The following is a 21,840-nucleotide window of genomic DNA, read 5'->3' as shown; positions in this document are numbered from 1 at the left end:
GTGTTAAGGTATTATGGAAATCTTTCCATACTTTATTAAATAGATAAACAGCTGCTAACTAACTAAAGCACGAAATGTTGTTATATAATATCTAAGAGCTGAGTTCTTCATAAAAGACAATATTTTTTTAAAAAATAATTATTATTAAATATTATAGATTGATAGTAGTTTCAGGTATTTTCTAGAAAAATAGAGATAGAATTGGATTAGTTTCTGTAATTGTTTTTCATATCCTTATCCATTGGTTTAATATTATTCAGATAATTTTTCATGTGAATATTATAAAAATTAAAATTTAAATAACTTTTCTTATTCATAATAATGCAATTAACAGGCTTAAAATACTTAAAAATAAGATATTTAAGAATTTTAAATAATAGTATGATTAAAATTTTAATTATAGCCTAGAATGATTATATACATTTAATCATATGATAAATATTCAAAATTTAAGTTATTTAATTATTAAATATTACAGAAAATGAACAAAAAGTATCTATTTATCTTCGATAAAAAGAATATTTTCTTTACATCACAAAAATCGAAAAGGATGGAAATAACATGAAAGAACATAAATTTTATTTTTACCTGTTTTTATACAGGATGGAGATATGCGGAGAAAACGCAGAGAAAGTTTGATGATGTCATATCCGGTCAGATAATCTCCAGAGTGCGATGCGACAGGTAAAAACAATGTTTCATGGATGCGGACTTTGGTGACATTCTCCCAAAATAAGGTAAGTTCTACGTGTTTATTTTGAAATTCTACACCCTGAAAAGGATTATAATGCTGAGGAAAAAGCAATAAATAACCAAAATTGCTGTTATATATTGTTTTTTCCTAGTATAAGTCTTCAAATGATTTGACAACTTATACAATTATTGGGTAATAATTAATAATTTCACACAAAATAGCTCTAAGTATACATTAAATATTTTCAGATATTTATATTTATTCATTCTAATTGTATCCATAAATTAATTTTATTATTATTATTATTATTTTAAATTCATACTATTTTAACTAAGTTTGGTATTATACTTAATAAATAATTTCATCCCCAGAGAATTAGATACGAACTCTGAATTAAGGAGAATCTCCTTATCGAATTCGAAATGATTTATAGGAATGTCAAAAATAATTGCATTCGGAATGTCGATTTAGTTTAGAAAGTGCCCCATTTACCAAAACTAACAATCGATTTTCATGTTAAACTCGTTAACAAAATCGATTCACCTTCGATATAATTCCAAAAAGAGGGGAAAGGGGAAAATCAGAAAATCATTTATCCGTTTTATTGTATGATAATATACTTTTTATCTTACAATTGACATGAAAATTTATCTAAAAATTGATTTCGAATTATAAATGTGAATTCTGTTAACTAATTTAAATGGCAAAAAATTAAAAAAAAGGAAAAAGAAATTTATAACATTAATAATTTTTTGTGAGATATTGATTAATAAATTTTGCATTTAATTAAAACGGCAGCTGTAAATAATGTGTTTAAACATTCTTCTTATGAAATGCTAATGAAATACAAGAATTTAAATTTATTCATTATAAGTTTGAATTTTTTAAATTATTTTTAAAACATTTCTCATAATAAATATATATAAAAATATAAAATTCTAATGAATCAAATATTTTTATTGGCACTTAAAATAAATTTAACATCGAGAACATCTGTTAACTGAATTTAATTGAAACAAACACATGAAATCCATTAACTCGGTCAAAATTTTTTTTTTGAAAGGAAATATAATATAATTTTAATCCAAATAATAATTTAGAAAGAAATATAATTTAGATTTAAGTTTCATTTTTAAATTCGAATTTTTTTTTAAAGAGTTCAAACAGAAAATGAATGGTTTAAACGTATTTTTTTTTTATTGCTTGTTTTTCGCTTTGTTTCCTTTTCTTTTTAAGTTTGTATCATTTATCTGATTAGTTTTTCGTAAAATTGATACTTTGGTCTTTCGAAAATTCGGCATTCTAAGAAAAATTTTCTGCTATTGCGCACCAAAAAGCTATCACGATTGGTCAAAGATTGGGGTGACGTTTGGTGACGTTAGGTATATTTTTCGGCTCAGAAACCGCTTCACGTCTCTTTCTTGTAAAGACTCTGGACTGTAGTGACCGTTGTGTTGACACAATTTATTTATTTATTTTTTAAACGAGGTAAGTTAATTATATAATAAATATAATTTCATTTTATTTTCAAGTTATTAGATTGATATGACAGAAAATAATCGATTGTCTTCAGAAATATATATGATATATATATTCAAATATTTGCATCTTTTTTAATTTGTGTCACTTAAGTTTTCGTTGTTTTTAATATTATTCGAATATTATTATTATTATTTTTTTTTAGTTTTAAATTATTAAATGTCATTAGATTTAATAGAATGATGTTTTGAGTGTTGTATTATTAATATTATCGAATTAAATTCAACGTGTGAATTAAATTGAATTTGTAATTAAATTTATGTTGAAGTTATTTAATTCACAACAATAATTTAATAGGTTTATTAGACAAAAATTAAACACAAGTAGACTGACATAGGTTAATTTTGCAATTTGCATATTGACATTAGTTATTAATTATATAGAAGGAGAGAGAAGGAAAAAATTGCAAGAAAGTATTCTTCAGAATCATCATTAAATATATATTAATTATTATAGTAAAATAATCTTAAATTGAAAAACTTTTCACTTATATTTGAAGATTTAATTTTAAAATGTATATGTTTTTATATAAAAATAAAATTATTATACGTTTAATTTTATATTTTATATAACTTAGAAATAATATTTTTAACTTCTTCTTCTTCTAGGTTTAAGAATAAAAATAAGTTTAAAATTCAATATATTAAATTCTCTGAGTAAATACTTCTGAGAAAAGTTTCGAATTGATTAAAATAACTATTCAATTTTTAATGATATTTGCAAATGTTTATAAAATAATTTTAAGAGATTTTATAAAATTTTTAGTATGGTAACTTTAATATTGTTTGCTCTTATATTTTCTTGATGGATACATTTCTAAGCTAATCAACCATAACTTAATGAATAAATTGAATCTTCCCATCTAAAGAGTCTTCTATTTTTAACATCTAACACTCGATAATAATTTAATTTATTTATATCAATCTAATAAATTTATTTTATGATTTAATTCCTTCCAGTTTGACCTATCTTTAAATTTTTAGGTATTGAGCCGAATTCTTTAATAATTAATTCTGTTGTATTTCATAAGTTTAAAGTTACAAAAAGCACTTTCATAATTTCATATAAATTAATAAATTATACTTCTTCATTGTGGAATTAAATAAACATATTTTTTTAAATATAAAGTTTATTATGTACATTTTTAAAATATGCTATTATATTACTAATTACTTGCTAATTAACTACTTATTTAAATTAATTACTTTTACATTAATTAAGTTTTCGTATTAATTTATATTAAACTTTAATATAAAAACAATGTAAAGTGTTTTAATTGTTTTTGTTATACATTAAAACCTATTAGTTTATAACTTTTTAACGATATTTCAATTAACAATTTTAAAAGTATTAAAAATGGTAATAAAACCATTTTAAAAAAGTATCATTATATAAAGTTATTTTTAAAATTAACCTTCAATATATTGAAATCAATTAGCTTTGAAAGAGCCGATTTGTTTTAAATCAGTCAAAATATTTGTCTTTATAATTTGTTAAACTTGTTTAGAGTAAATGTAATCTCTTTACAAACAAATGGACTATAGGATCAAAATTAACCTCTATTCGCTTTATTCGTTGATTTCTTGTTTTTTCTCTCCCCCCTCTCTTCTAGAATTTTCTGTTATCTGCTGGGAGTATCCACTTCTATTATATGATTTATATATAACATAAACTTTTCAATCAATTTCTTTTGTTCAAATTTTATGTCTAGTCACATGTCAACATTTCGGTGAAATACAACCATTAAATATTTAAAATCCCAGAATAATAACGATAGTTGATATTTACCAAATTAATATTATCAATATCTTAACACTACTAATCAAATATGTCTTGTATCTTATTTAATTATCTTAAATTCTCTTCATATTAGATATTAATGAATTTTATTCAAAATAATAGATTAGTTAAATAGTTAAATTAAATATTAATAATGTTTATTTGATCTAACATAGAATTTTCACACATCTTATAGAAATTTCTATATTTATTTAATCTTTTCAATAAAAAGAAGAATAGAATCATTTTAGAATTTTGTGTCTGTTATTTTCAATTGAAGTTATTGAATAATTTCTTATTATATTTTTTCTGACTGTTTCTATTTGTCAAGATTCTTTTCAACTTCTTTGCAATATCGAAACTGTTTCACCTTAGGGTATGTATTTCAAATCTGTCAAACTTATTGGATAATATTTAAATATTTTACTAGTTAAAGTGCAGGATTCCGCACAAAATATGTCCTTAGGATATTTAAATATTGAACTTACACTGAAAACCTACATTGGTAAATGTATCGAACCTGATATATGTTACATTAGCATCATATGTATATATTAACCTTTTATTTTGTCCCAAGCATTTATCTCTAGTTCCTCACTGAAATTATTGGATAGGTTTCATTTTGATTTATCTGTCATGTTTCTTTGAATATGAGATCAATATCAATGATGGAATGATGATAATGCAGCGGCAAACATGAATCAAATGTTAAGAGGATCGCTATGTAACAACATTACATTACTAATGAGAAATGCTATAGATTTATTATTAGTTTGGTACTAATGATAAAATAACGAAGTATTACAGTAAATAGGACAAAATATAAATAGTCTGCAGTAGTGAGAAGAAGTAATTAGTATTACATAGCGTATCATGCCATTACTAAATATAAACAATAGCAATTATAGTAATCTAATGTTATTTATATGATAATTAATATAAATTAAATTGTGTTATTTTCTATTAAGCATCAGCATACATGGGCTAGAGTCTTATTAGCATGGGTAAGAGATGGAATGTTTTTTCTCCGAACAATCCGTAACATATAGAGCACAAATATGATTGAACTTGGCCTACATCTATCTGATTGACTTTAACATTAATAATACTAAATTAAATCACATTATTTATTATTATTTCAATTGAGAATAACTCTTTATATAATAGGTCTAATATTTATTATTTTTTCTCGTTCAAATCGCCAAACTATAAATGTCTTTCCTAGGGATTCAGATTTGATTTCGATCATGGTCATGATAGTTCAGGAAGAATGTTATTGCTCCTATGTTACTCCTGTGGAACGATCCCATTGAGAATTAATCTGACTGTAATGGGCAAAATTAAAGCCATTCCAGTATGTGTATATACCTCCTAGATAATCAAATCCAATTATTTTCCATTATAGACGAAAGATTGCTTTTTTTAGAAATCGATGCCAAATTTAACTGATATTCATGTTTTGAGATCGATCGAAAACACTGAATAGTTTTAAGCGAATATCTGTGATAAACTCGAGAATATGTCGTAACTAAACATAATATTCGTATCTAAGTCTTGTAATTATCCTTAATAACTTTCAGGAAGATCTAGCAATGCAAACATGAGTGATATATTTTAGTTACGTCGGAAACTATCGAGTTTTCTGCATCGTGTTGCGACGTATTCACTTTCCAATGAACTTTAGTGAAACCTGTTGCATAAATATCTTCTTTTCCTCCTTTATCAAATTTTAAAATACTATCAATGTTTAAAATTACATTAAGTATATTTTATTCTATTTAATGTAATTCTGCTTATCAATATATTATCTGTGTTTAATATTTTCGAATCGAATTATTAATTAATTATCTGAGGTAAAAAACTAATATGTATTAAATTTTTAAATTCATTTTAACTTCTTTGCTCACATTTATAATGGAAAAATCGCTAAACATTTTTTTCACCGTTGATTTTAGATTATATTTATATAAATAAAGCGAAATGATATTTCTTTATGGGATTTAAGATTATGTACGATGTCAATATTCAATGTATAAAGCAAGATTTAAGCGTGCTTCAATAACCAAGATGATTGCTTTTACATTGGCTTTAGTGCTATCTGAATATCAAATGGTAAAAACCTTAGTAGGATTCGTTTTACATAACAAAATATAAAACTTCTGACAATATATTGAATCAGCATTTGAATTCTTCTTAAAAAAATTCATAATCTTTTCCACTTTTAAAATAAAATTAATATTTTAAATATTCAATATTAAAGTTTTTTTATAAATTTAGCTTCTTGTCCTTAATTCGTTTTTTAAATAAAGAAAAAAATAATAGAAACAACCTAAAAGTGTTTTCTTCCTTCCCTACTACAAATGAAATAAGTCCCGATCGAATAAAAACACAATAGGCATAAAATATCTTTTAAAAAATTCAAGTGTTTGGTTCAAATATTGTAAATTTTCTGTAATTATAATTTAAAATGTTATAAATGAATTTTTGAAATATTCATTTGACTAATTTTGTCATTTAAAATTTTAAATTTTGAGCTTAACAACACTCAAAAGAGATACTTATAACTTGACAGCTTACTTATTTGTATAGTAGCTGAAAACTTTCATTAAAAATATCGAATACCAAATAACGTTTAATAATGCAAGTATCGAGATAGCGACATTAATTCCGATGCCAGAATCAAATATCACTTAAAGTCGACAGACACATATGTGTCATTCTAATCTGTTTGTTGGTAACTCCATCCAGGTTATCTTTTCGCATCGACTGAAGGTCGAAATCCCTACTAGCTGATGTTTCCATAGTGAATGCTTTTCTAATAGCATGATCGATCGTTCAGATTGTAATTACTCTTGTCTCCAAGCTATTCGCATCTTTAGACATTTTATTGTTGCACAGAAATAACACTGATACAATTTGAATAATGTCGTGCGCATATTGATTTAAAGATTTTTATTCCTAATAACTTATATTCATTTATTTTACTAATTCTCGTATCTCTAAAGCTGATTAAGATGTTTAAAATTCCTACTTTAAAAGTTTCAGTTTACATTACATGATAGTACAATAGAAAAATCTGACAGTTGTATTGGCAATAAACAAATCGATTCTGTCAGTTTTCAGTTGTTTTCAGTTTAACATCTGTAATTATTTTTTCCCTTGATAATATTAGTTTTTAAATATCATAAATTTTGTGATGTAAAATAATTTAAAATAAAGATAATGAGGTGATTTTTATAGCAATTATAAATTTTTCTTTCGATTTAGAAAATATTAGAAGCAGTACAAATGTTATAAAATAATGTGTTTAAGCAGATGTAAGAGGAATAATATTTAGTAAAAATAAATTTTAGAAAAGAAGAAACATAAAAGTAATAAAAAGAGACTAAATGATAAAAGTGATGAAAGAGGATGTGGGATAACAAGAATAAAATCGAAAAAAATAATAATAAGTAAAAAAATATATATATAATAGATAAACCAAATGAACCTCGTGAAACCTTTGAGAGTTTAATTGAAAATTCTACAATAAGAATTTAGAAGATAATACAATATGGACATAAACTTTATCCTCTATTAGTAGTCTAGAAGATACAGGCAAGACAAATATTTTAATTTTTTCTTTTTTTTTAATACAATATAACAGCAATTTGTTTACTTTCGTATTTGGTGAACATAGCTCTTCTTTTTTGTTTATATAAAGCAGATGGAACAACAATGATTAGCTGTTCAAATAGACTATAAGACCATTATTTTTTTGAAAATGTAGCTTCTCTTCTTTTCTTTATACGTAAAAAATTATACAAAATATCAGTTGAATTGATAATAAATTATAAAATAAATTTATTCGAACATTTTAACTAATATGAAATGTTTGCTTTAATAAGAGTAATAGAAATAATTACAGTATATGACAATATTTTATGAATTTTACGCTAACATGGATATAGTAGGGAAAAAAAATGTATTTGTACGGTTGTTTTCCGATGTATATTGTAAATTATTAGTCTAAATATGATATTGTTAAGATGGCCATATATTTATAAATATAAAATTGTATATTGCTAATTCATGTAAATATGTCTCACGTGGCAGCAAATACGATTCATCTTTGATCAGTCACTTCTACAAACACGAAAACACCTCTTACTTTCAACTGATTACAGCCCTAGTACGATGTCAATGGCAATAAACAAATACAGTAAAGCTACAGATATTGTTAGAAGAACAGTATCTACAATTTTTCTATATGAATACAATTTATTTTTTAACTCTTTTCGTTGTGTAAACAGGAAGAGAGTCAATTCCACAACATGGATCCCGCTAGATTTTAATCCACAGAAAAATGGAATACGTTATATTCACGTTCAATTAAAATTTCTGAACAAATTCGGCTTCGAACCCAGTCCTCAGAACCTCATGCTGGTACCTCGAATGAATGAATGAATTTTAATAATTTATATAATACCTTTATAATTATTTCTTATTCAATTTTTTCTGTAAGTTAAAGTTATTGTTTAAAAAAGATATCAAACGATATAATTTTTTACATGTAGTAAGTAAATCTTTTACAATAAAATACTATTTGTCATATGAAAACAGAAGCGATTGATTAGATATGCTGCAGACAAGGTGGCTACTCAATTCTTTAGGCAATAATTTAGAATTAATTTAATTTGGGCATGGATTTGTATGACATGATTTATTATTTGCAATTAAAAAGAAATTGAAACACGTACATTACTTATAGCTTCTAAAGGAGAAAAATAAATTTCAATAAACAAGGACGAAATATAGACGTATAATTATAAATTTAAAATAGTAATATAAAATCGATTTCTTTTAATTCTACATTTTTCATGTTTATTCACTTTGATTCAATTGCTTTTTTACGTTAAAAGTATAAACACTGTTGTTATATTATCATTTGTATTATTTAGTTTAGATAACTTTCCGTTATTTTTCAAGTTATCACAATCCGTGCTGAAAAACAAGATTTAAATCTCAGTGCATTTCAGATAGTCTAAAGAATGTCTGAAAGTCCTATGAGATTTAGAAGGTTTTTATGTTCGATCTGATAGAGCATAGAAACTTTCTAAAGAAATTTATCAGTGGTGATAATGCAGAAAAAGATAAGAACTTTTGAAGAAGAAGAACATTCGTTTCTTTGATTGATTGAAAGCATTGAAAGAAATGTATAAATATCAATGATATTCGAAGATTTTATGAATGATTAATGTGTAAAAACTTTTAAAAATATACAGTTTTTAATGATTATGTAATAGATATGGCATCCACTATTCTAAATCCAGTGGATAATTAAAGAAACAGTTGTCCAAAAGCATCGAAACATACTGCATATCAACCCTAAATAAACTTAGTTTATTATTTTAAAATCGGTTTGAATTCAAAGTAAATTAAAAATGGTTAAATTAAATTTATTAGAAATTCTCATATACAAATGAAAAATACCCATTAATTCACAAAAAATTGTCAGTAGAAATTTGTTACCATAGACATGGATTTTATGGGCTTAGGCGTGGGATGACGAACCTATTACACGAATGCCCAAAATGGTACGTCAGAAAAATGTCTGACATTCAATATATCATGCGATTTCTTTTATTTTTTATGTTATAGAAAAAATTATCTTAATTTCAGTTTTTCAGCACGGTTTATGTTCAGCTCAAAGTCTCATTCTTTTTAAATTTATGCTAATTAAAGTATATTCGGTTCATTATAATTAATAGTTCTGTCTAAAACTTCGGCACGAAAAAATATTAAATAAATGTCTTGTTTCTAAATTTAACTAATCCAGATATTTTTAAAAATAAATTATATCTAAATCACGCTATTTTTCAGAACTTTTCCTAATAATTAATTGGACTTGTAAAGCGCCTACACATTTAAAGGTACAAAAATTAAGAGTAATACGATCGAGGCATCCTTCACTATCTCTCATCTATAGTGGAGTGGGCAATCTCATCCTCAAACTGATCTGAAGATCAGTTTGAACAGATTTTTCATGGTAATAAGTTAGCTCTTACCACTCGTCTAGCTACATTTAGCTCGTCTAGTTATATTTGTGTAATTTTAGCGATTCTGCTTAATTCAAATGCAAACATTTATTTTCATATAATTTTATAATATATAAAAATATTTCTTGTTTCTGTAGCTAGAATAGCGAGAAATATTAATCAATTACGGACAAAATTTTTGAGTTTCATTGGGAAAACGTCACTGACATTCAGACACTGCTGCATTTGGCATGTATTTTTTACGTTAAAAGTATAAACACTGTTGTTATATTATCATTTGTATTATTTAGTTTAGAGATTCAATTGGTCTCAACACCTTTTATTTACCATAACTAGACTATATATGCACCCGCGCCATTTTCGCGTGTTCCATTGCCACACATGTCTTCTACCTCTGTAAATGTTTTAAGCTATAATAATAAAAAAAGAAACGGAAATATCAATTCATATGGAACATATCTACTAATAAATACCGTCAAACTGGGACACAATCAAACGATAGTATTCTTTAAATGTAATTTTAAGAGCGTGCATCAGTTGAAGAAATTTATCTTTTCTTTTGAGCAACAGTAAAAAGTAAATTATCATCATCAGAAAAATCACTTTCACAGTGTAGTATGTAAACACTCGTTATCTTAAAGACCACAGAGTAGCTTTCTTTGTGGCCATTCAGTGTTGCGTACTTAGTTTTGTATAGTAATGTTTTGTATCTGTGTGTTTTTGTATCTGTGTGGCCGATAACATATCCGTCTTTATCACTTGATTATTAATATAATTCGTGCTTGGTTTTCTATATAATTAAATTTTGTAAATTTGAAAAGTTTACAGAATATGTTCTCATTGTGAAACTTAAAATTACATGTTATGAATCCATATAACTAGAGTTTTGATTACGTAAAGTTTATTGTATTGTAATTAAAGGGGCGAAGACAATTTTTAAAATGTTTGCTGTTATGTAAATGTGATTGTCATGGAAGTTTAGTTACAGGAAGAATTAAAATTCATAGTTCTAGCACCTGTCTACAAAGGACACCTGTTGCAAGTTTGTATATTTTCGTCATAAATGTAAACATATTTTTTAAATAAACTGTTATATTCTTAGATATTTACAGACTTTTTACTATTTTATATATATATATTTGTTAATCATATTTATAAATTTTGCATTTAAAACTTAAAAATCTCATATTAAATAATTCACAATAATCTTCATTGTACTAATACAATTTATAGAACTTTCAATAATAATTAATTTTAGCAATCGTGACACAAGACAGAATCATTAATCATGTAAGATATATGATTAATGATCATCAGTATAATAGCACATTATATTATAAACAGCATGCACCTTAATGACAATATTGTCTCAATATTTAATAAATAAGCAATAGTTACATACTTAAGTTTAATTTTTTCTTAAAAGAATTAAATTTCATATTTCTTTAGCCGAATATTTTTTAACAGAATATATTGTAGACAGACGTTTAGATTTCAAATTTATTTTTAGTTTTAGACTTTTATTGTCGATTGTATATTAAAAAAAGAAATCAGGATAAATTAACCATGACAATTTAAATTTAGTTAAATCAAGACAAAAGATAATAAAGATATTTAATATTTGAAGAAAAATAAGGAGGGATTTAACAATCAAATCTAGAATACATCTTTATTACAAGATAGTGCGGGCTTTTCTTTTTACTAAATAACAAGTCAACAATTTCTTATTACAGTATCTGAAATCTTATCTTGACTTGCAGTTTTTATAAGGAAAAAAACACTATAATTCTGGGGAAAATCGACATTTAAATTATAAATTAATTATTATTCGCTATTAACTAATTATAATAGAAATAACTTTAATTAAACTTTTAAAATTTTCTTACAGAAATAACGTTATAATTATATGTTTTCACATAATAGATTACAAATAATGTTAATTAACTGTATATTAATAAAATTTTAGAAGTATAAACAAGCATATAATAACCATATTATTATTATTATTGTAGATTTAATTAAAATCGTCTGAAATTTATTCATTAATAAAACTATTATTTACTTTTCGTTAAAATAATTGTTAAATTCACTAAAATTGCACGTTGGTTAAAAATATAATTAGCTAAATTGGTAAGGGATGAATGTTTCACAAAATAAATGACAATCTTCATAATAATTTTAAGCATTCTTAAACGAAATAATTAAATAATTAAAAATTTAATTCTTAAAATAAGATACAAAAATATTTTAAGTAAACTTTATTTTTTTTAATTTTGCAAAATTTTGTATTTATTCAATTAATTTATGATTTGCAAAAATAATTTTTTTTTAAAAAAAAGGAACATTTGTGTTTATCTATTTTAAAAAGATTGTAAACAAGTTTTTCTTTCGATAAATTTTCTGATTTAATATATGAGAAATTATAAACAACAGATGTTTATTATTAAAGTTACATTGAAATGAAATTTTATCAAGTTGCGAAACGTTGTTAATTAGGATTTTGTTTACTGAAAAGTTAGGAAGAACTACAAGTAAACATAATCAGTCAAAAATACATATTTTCGAAAGTATAATGCAGTTCTATATTTAAATAATTTAAATTTCTAACATTATATCTTAAATTTTCTGTCAGAGATGCTTTATGATAATCCCACATCTTGAAGATCCTCGTGCCGTTCTAGTCACTATTAATAAAAATAGCATTTATTTTCGATTCAGAATTAGAAAAGGATTGTTATAATTTCAACTCTTTCAATTAAGAATAGTCTAATAATAGAGAACGATATTAATACTAACTTAGAAACTTTGTACATGAAATGTAATCTTCGGCTAACTCGTTAGAATAAATTATGAAAATATTTTGCTAAGAATGTCTGTACTAAATAAAGTAATTTATAATTTTTGTATATAAAATTTATGCCAACTTTTCTGATAGATTTTTATACAGAAAAAATTATTTATTGTAATAATATTTTATATGTAGTAGAAGCTATCTAAGTACAGTACATGATAAGTTAATTATTCAACAACAGTATTTATTATTTATTAAATCTTTCATTGAAAAATATAAATAAATAAAAAAAAGACTTATCTTATTTCTGCACGTTTTTATCTTTATTTCTAAACTTTGTAATAACATATTCAAAATCTGTATCAAAGTATTTTTCATAAATACGTGGATTTCAATAGTATCTGTTTATGTACTGTACTTTCGAATAGATTCTTTTTAGTTTGCAACTTAGTTCTGATCTTCGTGGATCTTAGTGGATATACTATTTGAATTCGTCTTATTTTTTATTATCAAATCAGATAGGACGACCCTATTTGAGATATAACACACGACCCCCTTTATTCTCCCACCCCGTTGACCTTTAACCACCGAAATTTAATAGCATCAATCCCCACAGTACACAAACCTCCCTGCGAAATTTATTAAGCTTCAAAGAGGGTGAACAAAATCGTGACCCAAACACACTAGCATCCATACATACAGGAAAAAAACTCCGATACTTTTGCATTTGTTTATTCTTCATTTACTTCTCTTTATATCGAAAACTCTTTAACTTTAATCAGTTTGCATTGTCAATTAAAAAATAACATCACAAAAGATTTTTGTCCTGAAAAAAATATATATTCTTTTCTGTCATAAAATTTTCTTTAAATATATATATAGGTTATTTTCTTTCGTAAAAAAAAGTTTTGAATAGGTTGTACTTAGTGTATTCTGAAGAGGAATAGAAGAATTTACCAAGTATATCTTGAGAGATGTTTCGAAAATATCGATAGAATAAGAACAGCGATGAAGAAACAGTAGAGGAATGCATTAGTGGATCAGATTTTCTACTTTGAAAATTGTATGGTGATGTTTAATTCAAGAGGATGGTGAATGTTTCATTGATTCGGGGAATGAGTTCAACGTGGAAAAGAAAAAAATAAAAGGATTGATATGATAATGCCGAACAAATGTTTATAGGTATCATGAGAATTTTACTAAAAATCAGATTTAAAGTGATAATAGTAGAATATAGTTTATCAGAATGTAACTATTATTCAATATATATGATAATGAAGATTACGTGTGATAAAATATTAGTTATTTTTAAAAAACAACTTGAATATATTAAAATATAAAATATACAAAATTTTATAATATATATGTCGTATTATTTTGCAGTCGTAGTCGTGGGGTCGAGTGTAGGGTTAGCAAGACAAAAGAAAATTGGAGACCATAAAAACACGTCCGTTCACTTTCAGGTCCTCACTCGAACTCTCCTTTATTCTTTATTGGTGTTGTTAACCTCATTCCAAAAGGGGCGAGATTAACAAAGTAAATTACAGAAAAATATACAAAAATATATACAAAATTTAAAATATGTTAAATGCCCCCCTCCTGAAAAGGCGACATCATGGAGCCTCAGGGAGGTTGGGCTGGGTGTTATACAATTTATCGGCTTGAACTCTAAAGTTGGTTGGATTATAATACGGTATAATTTTATCTACATTCACAATATCAGTTAATTTATTTAATGATTGGACAGGTCTGTCTATTTCTACGTTACAAGGAGATACTATCTTTAATATGGTGAAAGGTCCATGATACTTTGGAGCAAGTTTTCCTTGGTCGGGATGGAAAAAGGTTTGTAGTAGTATTTGGTCTCCTACTTTGAAGTTTGGAGTTTGGTGTTGACTATTATATTTATCTCTGTTTCTTTCATGAGCTATTTCAGTTCTTTCGGTGGCAATCTTACGTGCTTCGCTGAGAGAGGGATAATTCAAGTTGTCAGGTGAATCGGGGATTTCTCCGTACATTAAAAACATTGGAGGGAATCCTGTTATAGTATGAGGCGTTTGATTGTATTCTTTCACAACGTCACGTAACATTTGAGTCCAGGATCGTTTTGGATTCTCTGAATATTTTATTCTTAGTCTAGAGACAAGTGTGGCGTTTAGTCTCTCAACTATCCCGTTGTGCTGAGGTCGCTGAGTACTTGTTAGATGTTGTTTGATTCCATTCTTTTCTAAATATCTTCTGAATCTAGAGGAGGTAAATGAAGGTGCTCTATCTGTTAGTAGACGTTTCGGGCTGCCTGTCTGTAATATTTTGCCTAGACAATCTATGTAGGCGTTTATAGAAGTAGATTTGGATGGAAAACACCAAGCAAACCTAGAAAAGTGATCGATGGCAACATGAAGGTAGCCTTTAGTAGATCCGTATCTTTGCATTCCAGAGACAGTGTCCATAGATAACATGTCAAATGGAGCTTTTGATGAAGGTAAATCACCTAACAAGCCAAACCTTTTATGGTTGTATGTCTTTGCTTTCTGACAAGCATCACAATGTTTAACAAACTCTACAACATCGTTGATGACATTCGGCCAATAGTAACGTGGACTAATTAGTTTCAGCATCTGTGTTATACCTGGGTGACCATAGTGTGCATGTGCCCTGGATAGCACCTTGTATTGAAGCGATGGAGGTATGACTTTCTTTGTAAATCCCTTCTTTCTGATACAGATTACATCTTCACGATCTCGGAAGAATTTGGGTGAGGTGAGTAATGAGGTATCCTGGTTGGAAAGGACTTCCTCAGTGGTAACAAAATGGCTCACGGGGGCTCTGGATAAATAATCAGCTTCTACATTCTGGCTTCCCTTCTGATGTTTAATATCATACTGATACATGCTTAGTTTCAAAGACCATCTAAATAACCTTCCAGATGGGTTTTTTATACCTTTCAGCCACTGTAAAGCCTGATGATCAGTGTGTATGGTGAAATAGATATCATGAAGATAAAAGTGAAACTTTTCAATAGATGCTACAATTGCAAGGCATTCTCTCTCACTAATGGTGTAGCTTTTTTCATATTCACGTAAGGACCTGGAGAAATAGGCAATAGGAAGTAATCCTTTAACAGGGTGTTCCTGTTTCAAGATACTCCCTATACCATCTCCGCTAGCATCTGTATAAAGATGTGTAGGAAGCAAAGGGTTATACATGTTTAAGATGGGTCTGGTGATAAGTGCTCGTTTTAATTTCTCAAAAGATTCTTGACATTTAGTCGTCCAAACCCAGTTTTGATTTTTCTTTAGAAGCTTATTTAGAGGAGCTCTTAAATTTGCATAATTTGGAATAAATCGATGGTAATGGTTTATGGACCCTAAAAAGCCCTGTAATTGTTTGATATTGGTTGGACATTTTAACTTTTGTATTGTTTCTATATTTGGTAATGAGGGGGAGTAACTTTCTGGTTGGATGTTGAACCCAAGGTAATTGATTTCAGATCTAACAAACTGACATTTTTTAAGATTTAAGTAGAGACCCTCCCTTGAACATAATTCAAATACTTGTGTTAAATGTTTTAGGTGTTCGTCCACGTTCTGACTAAAAATTAACAAGTCATCAAAATAATTGATGAGAAAAGGAAATCTATATTTATTTAGGATATTTTTTAGAACTAGCTGAAAAATCTGGGGTGAAGTCTTTAGGCCAAATGGTAAACGATTCCACTGGAAATGACCAGAATTCGTTACAAAGGCAGTTAGTTCTTTGTCTTCAGAATGGAGAGGAACCTGCCAATAGGCTGACAGAATATCTACCGTAGAAAATATTTTCGCACCTATAAGTCTATCCAGTAGCTCATCTATTCTGGGAATAGGTTCATTGTTAACTTTAATCCTCTCGTTTAATTTCCTATAGTCCATACATAATCTAGTTTTTCCCTCATCTCTTTTCTTGGCTAATGTGACTGGGGCAGCGTAAGGGGACGACGATGGTTCAATCAATCCCGACTTTAGCAATAGTTCCACCTGTCTATCAATCTCTTCCCTATCACGGTAAGATGCTCTGTAAGGTTTTAAAGTTATGGGTCTTTCGTCTTTAAGTAATATTCTAGGGGAAGCTATTTTTAGGGCTGGCACTGAAAACTTCTCAGCAGAAAAAACTTCCCGAAATCCTAAAACAATGCTCTTTAGCTTCTGCTTCTGATCATCCTTCAGATTAGGGTTAACAACATCCCTAATGTTAAAAATATTTAACAGAGATTCCTTTAAGGAACTAGAACTATTCCTACCCCTACAAGTTCCTGCTGCATTTTGAGCCAAAGGAGGTGGGAAGACAAGGTTAAGAGCCTGAGGGGTCTCCTTCTCATCTATCTTATATAAGCTATTACTATTTTTACTTATTCTATTACAAAAATGATTAATGTCTCTACTATAGTAACTATTTGTGGAACTAGAGTGATTTGAACGTACTTCAAAAGTATTAGGATCTAATGCTAGGATAGTCTGATTTTGGGAGATCTGATTAAGACTAGAATCTATGACAAGACTAAATTTTCTAATGTCTGGATAAGATAAAATTAAATAAGGGAAATACCTGGATACTACATGCAAAGTAATGTTTTTTGTCAGGTTTCCAATCTTAAGAGGGATTGATACATTAGCCATGCTTGTGGTAGATCCTGCAGCTGTAGTGATAATCTTCACATCCGATTGGTATTGAAAGTATTTGGATAAAGTATCTAATAGTTTTTGGGATATAAGGCTGATGGAACTTCCTGTATCGATGAGCGCAGGCATCGTCTTGTTCTCCATTGAAACAGTTAGTAGTAGTCAAGATGGTGAAGTTGGTTCTGCCTCATTTGCTTCAGATACCTTGTGGACGTCTCTGTGAATAGGAGCTGAATATCTTTGGGGACAGTCTCTTCTCCAGTGCTGTGCTGGTAATCCCTGCTGATAGCAAAAACGGCAAGGGGATGGCGGTCTGCTCATGTGATGTACCAAATTTCTGTACTGGGGTTGACCCCGTGGTGGAATCCAAGATGGCGTCGTTTTCTTTGTGTGCGGCCATGACAGTATCTGGTTTTTGGCAAAGTGTTGGGATCCTGTGTAATTTTCTCGATTCGGTTTAGTTGCCGGATGATTTTCTTTCTGGGTCTTCGGCGGATGATCTGCTTCTTCTTGAATTTTTATTAACTTAGTAGCCTTCTGAAGCCATTCGACAGCGGTGGCTGGCGGTGCGGCTATCATATATTTTCTAATTCCTGCATTTATGCCGGCATTGAGACCTGTAATGGTCTGTTGCATGTTTAACTTAGCTTTTTCCGCCAAGGAGGTTTTGTCCCTATAGTAAGTTAAGACATCTTCATCTCGCTGGTGTTGTCGATTTACAAAATCGGTGAAGTAATCTCTTCTTCCTGTGGAAAGTACTCGAGTAATTTTTGTTTAATTTTGTTCCAATCCGTTTCCTCTACTAAATTTTCACAAAAATAGTCGAAAGCTTCATGCTGTAAATACTCTGGTATGTAAAAGTGGAGCTCTTGTTCGTCAATCCTTTGTCTCGCCGCTTGCTTCTCAAACAGTCTCATCCACGAAGTTAGACTTAGCTTTCCGCGTGGGTTAAACGGAATAAGATTTAGTTTAGGAGGAGAGGTAGAACTACCTGTTTCTGGGATGGATTTGTCTCTAGATTTACTCATTGCTGGATAAGGTAATCCTGTCGACTCTTATAAATTGTCGTATTATTTTGCAGTCGTAGTCGTGGGGTCGAGTGTAGGGTTAGCAAGACAAAAGAAAATTGGAGACCATAAAAACACGTCCGTTCACTTTCAGGTCCTCACTCGAACTCTCCTTTATTCTTTATTGGTGTTGTTAACCTCATTCCAAAAGGGGCGAGATTAACAAAGTAAATTACAGAAAAATATACAAAAATATATACAAAATTTAAAATATGTTATATATATATATTTATTTATTTATGTAATGTTTAGATTATATACAACAATATTTTAATTTAATTTTAAATTGAAATGAAGCTTGAATATTAATTAAATACTATTTTTATGTTACAGAATTAAAACTATTTGCACCAGTCGAAAAAATTATTTAAAATAACGAGAAAAGTTGTAAGTTGTTTACTTACGATAATTGTTGATGTGAAAAATTTTGTAAAAAGCTCAAAATGATAAAAGAGAGCAACCACTTTTCCTTACTTTAAAATGTCAAGACCATCCATATTCATTGTTACAAATGTAATACTTATATAGATATGATGTAGAGAATGTACGAAATATAAAAATTGTAGGTATGTGGTGCTTGTCCACCGCTAAAATAACCGAAGGGAATCAATTTAAGACGTTTTATCACAACATGAAAATGATGTGTGATTGTAAAAGATAATGAGAACATTATAGAAATTGATACAAAAACGTGAGTTTTATTTTGTTAGAGAACATGTTCAAAACGGCTACTTTCAGCGGCAATACAAAGATGTGTAGTATAGAACGATGCAATGTATCATCCACGTCACGTTAGATTAGGTGATGTTAGGTTGTGGACTGCAGCGGACACAAATACACCAGATATTACGACGGCAGAAAAGAGGATAAGGGAAAGGGGAGGGGAAGAAGGAAGGAGAGGAAGAAGGAGGGAGAGGAGATAGACAGTAGAGAAAGGTAGAATCCCTCTGAACGGCATACGTAGCTACAGTACCCTCTATATTTGATGTTGGTGACTCTCATAGAAAAAGGAGGGGCGAAGTTTGAGAAACGTGATGGTCATGGAACAGAGCCGTGTTATCCTATCCAGCGGTCGCCAAACCATTGACACACATTAGTCCGGAATGAGGATGCGTGCCATGGTGCCAGTACCAAACTTGCTGTACTTACGCCACTGGCTAGTCATCAAACCATTTGTCCACTGTGGTGTTCAGATATCGATCACTATTCAGGGTACAGTCAATGAATACGTGATCAAGAAGATACTCATCTCAAATTCCACATCAAACGTTTAGTGTAAAACGATGCACGTGGTAGCGTGCATCGTTGGAGCATACTCTGTCCAGTGGTGCACATTGTGACGGTTATACACTCTATTCAAGGAAACAATGCATCGTCAGTGCATCTAAAATGTGCTGAAGTTGTACTTCACAATTCTGTAAATCATGTTGCACAACTCAAATCGCTGTGCGCTTCCTTTGCATATTTTGCTGGTTGCAGAAAGCAGCGATTGGGGTATGTTGAGTCATAACACACCAATCTGCTGCTTTCTGCATTCTGCTGTCTCATTACGTCGTCATAACTTATGACGGCGTAATATCCGGTGTATTTGTGTCTGCTGCAATCTACAACCTAACTTAACCTAATCTAACCAATGCTGAAAAAAATTCTTTTGCTCTGGATAGATGTATAAGTGGATATTCTCTAACTATAACTGAAACAATAAACGAGAAACTACTTTCAAGAAAATTTATGAAATTTAAGATAAAATTTTCACGTGTACAGTACATATTATATATATATATATATATAACTTAATAAATTTAAACTTTAAATATTATGTACTTAGCAAGATGATTTTTTTTATTGTGGTATGATTTTGCAATGCGAATCTGTGAGGAATGTTTTAATTTAACAAAATACACACTAATTAATGCTTCCTAATGATATTTTTAATTAAATATTAAAACTGCAACATTTTAACAGCAGTAATTAATAAATTCATCACATTAATATAAAAATCCTCAGGAATATTAACATATCTTAATTAAACATTTGTTGCGAGTAATTTTATATTTCTTAATTCATCATTATTTACTTAATACATCCATTTAATTTAGTGTGAATTAATAACAGACAAGAAAAACTTCTCTATATTAAAAAATAAAAATTGAAAACATCACTAAATTATTATTTAAAAGACAAGTAGAGAAATCTATAAACATTCTAACTTTTTAATGAATCCGAAAGTTTAATTCCCACCTTTCCAGATTAACATTCAATTGCTTAATGAAATTGAAAATCTAATTTCTTCTTTGTTTTCTAATTTTATAGACGTTATACTGTGACAATCAGTCATTTTATTATTTAATTTAGACAGGTAACAATTCTACTCATTTGTTATTTTAATTATATTATTTTCCAATACGTTTTTATTCGTTTTCTTGTTAATAAATTAATATTAATAGAGTGAACAGTGCATAAAATTTATAATATATTAAGAATATTTTATTATAATCCTTTTTCAAAACTTATAAAGACATTTTATGTTGTTTACTTATTTAAAATTCTGCTGCAATCTACAACCTAACTTGGAGTTTTGAGATGTTTTGAATATCATTTCTCTTTTATAAAAACTTTTAAGATGAAAAAAGGCTTTTTATTATATGATGTCGAGTTCATTCGAGTATTTCAAATAGACAAAATGCTATTTTATCAATTGGTTGTTATATTTGAAATTCTAATGACATAATTTCCTTGTTTAAGATTGTTTAAATAAGTAGTATTACTTAAGTTGAATTGTAAAATAAGTGCCTTTTAAACGTTCAAAAAATTCAATGCCCATTTTGTAAGTAAATAAAAATGGTATTATCTAGCATTATATTATTATTATATTTTTTTTTTTCTCAAATAGAAAAGTTTTATTCCTGCAATAAAAATTCTTTATTTTCAGTTTAATTATCCATATATATTAAGAATAAAGTAAAAATATTCAATAAAAGTATGTACTTAAATTTGGAATTAATTAATAAAAATAAATAGAACAAAACTACGAATTGGTTTAATTTGCAATTCACTGCAACAATTTTAGTTTTATTCAATTTTTATTATACGAAAATTTCATATTTCTTGCTTAAAGTTGTTTTAATAAATTATTCAATAAGTTGGAAATTTAACATTTACGATCGAAATGAATTATTTCTAATTTATTTAAATCTCGTAGAAAGTTAGAAGAAGAAAATTTCTAACCGAAAAGATAAAAAGAAAGAAAAATTCAGCTAAAATAGTTCATAAA

General features: G+C 27.9%; 2 protein-coding genes across 2 annotated transcripts in view; one reads left to right on the top strand and one right to left on the bottom strand.

The window, feature by feature from the left end:
- The window catches only part of LOC136985528 (leptin receptor overlapping transcript-like 1), a 324,027-nt gene that overhangs the window by 195,282 nt on the left and 106,905 nt on the right, over positions 1-21,840 (bottom strand). The gene's annotated exons all lie outside the window — the stretch shown is intronic.
- LOC136985519 (galanin receptor 2a-like) overlaps positions 644-21,840 on the top strand; it is a 40,829-nt gene continuing 19,632 nt past the window's right edge. The window contains exon 1 of the mRNA XM_067282810.1: positions 644-737. Coding sequence (XP_067138911.1) covers positions 705-737 — 33 coding nt within the window. The 5' untranslated portion in view covers positions 644-704. The remainder of the gene's footprint in view (positions 738-21,840) is intronic.

This window comes from Centruroides vittatus, unplaced genomic scaffold (genome assembly GCF_030686945.1).
Source record: "Centruroides vittatus isolate TY-2023 unplaced genomic scaffold, ASM3068694v2 contig_971, whole genome shotgun sequence".
NCBI lineage: Eukaryota > Metazoa > Arthropoda > Arachnida > Scorpiones > Buthidae > Centruroides > Centruroides vittatus.
Note: the sequence above shows the minus strand (reverse complement) of the source record. Positions and strands in the feature narration are given on the sequence as shown.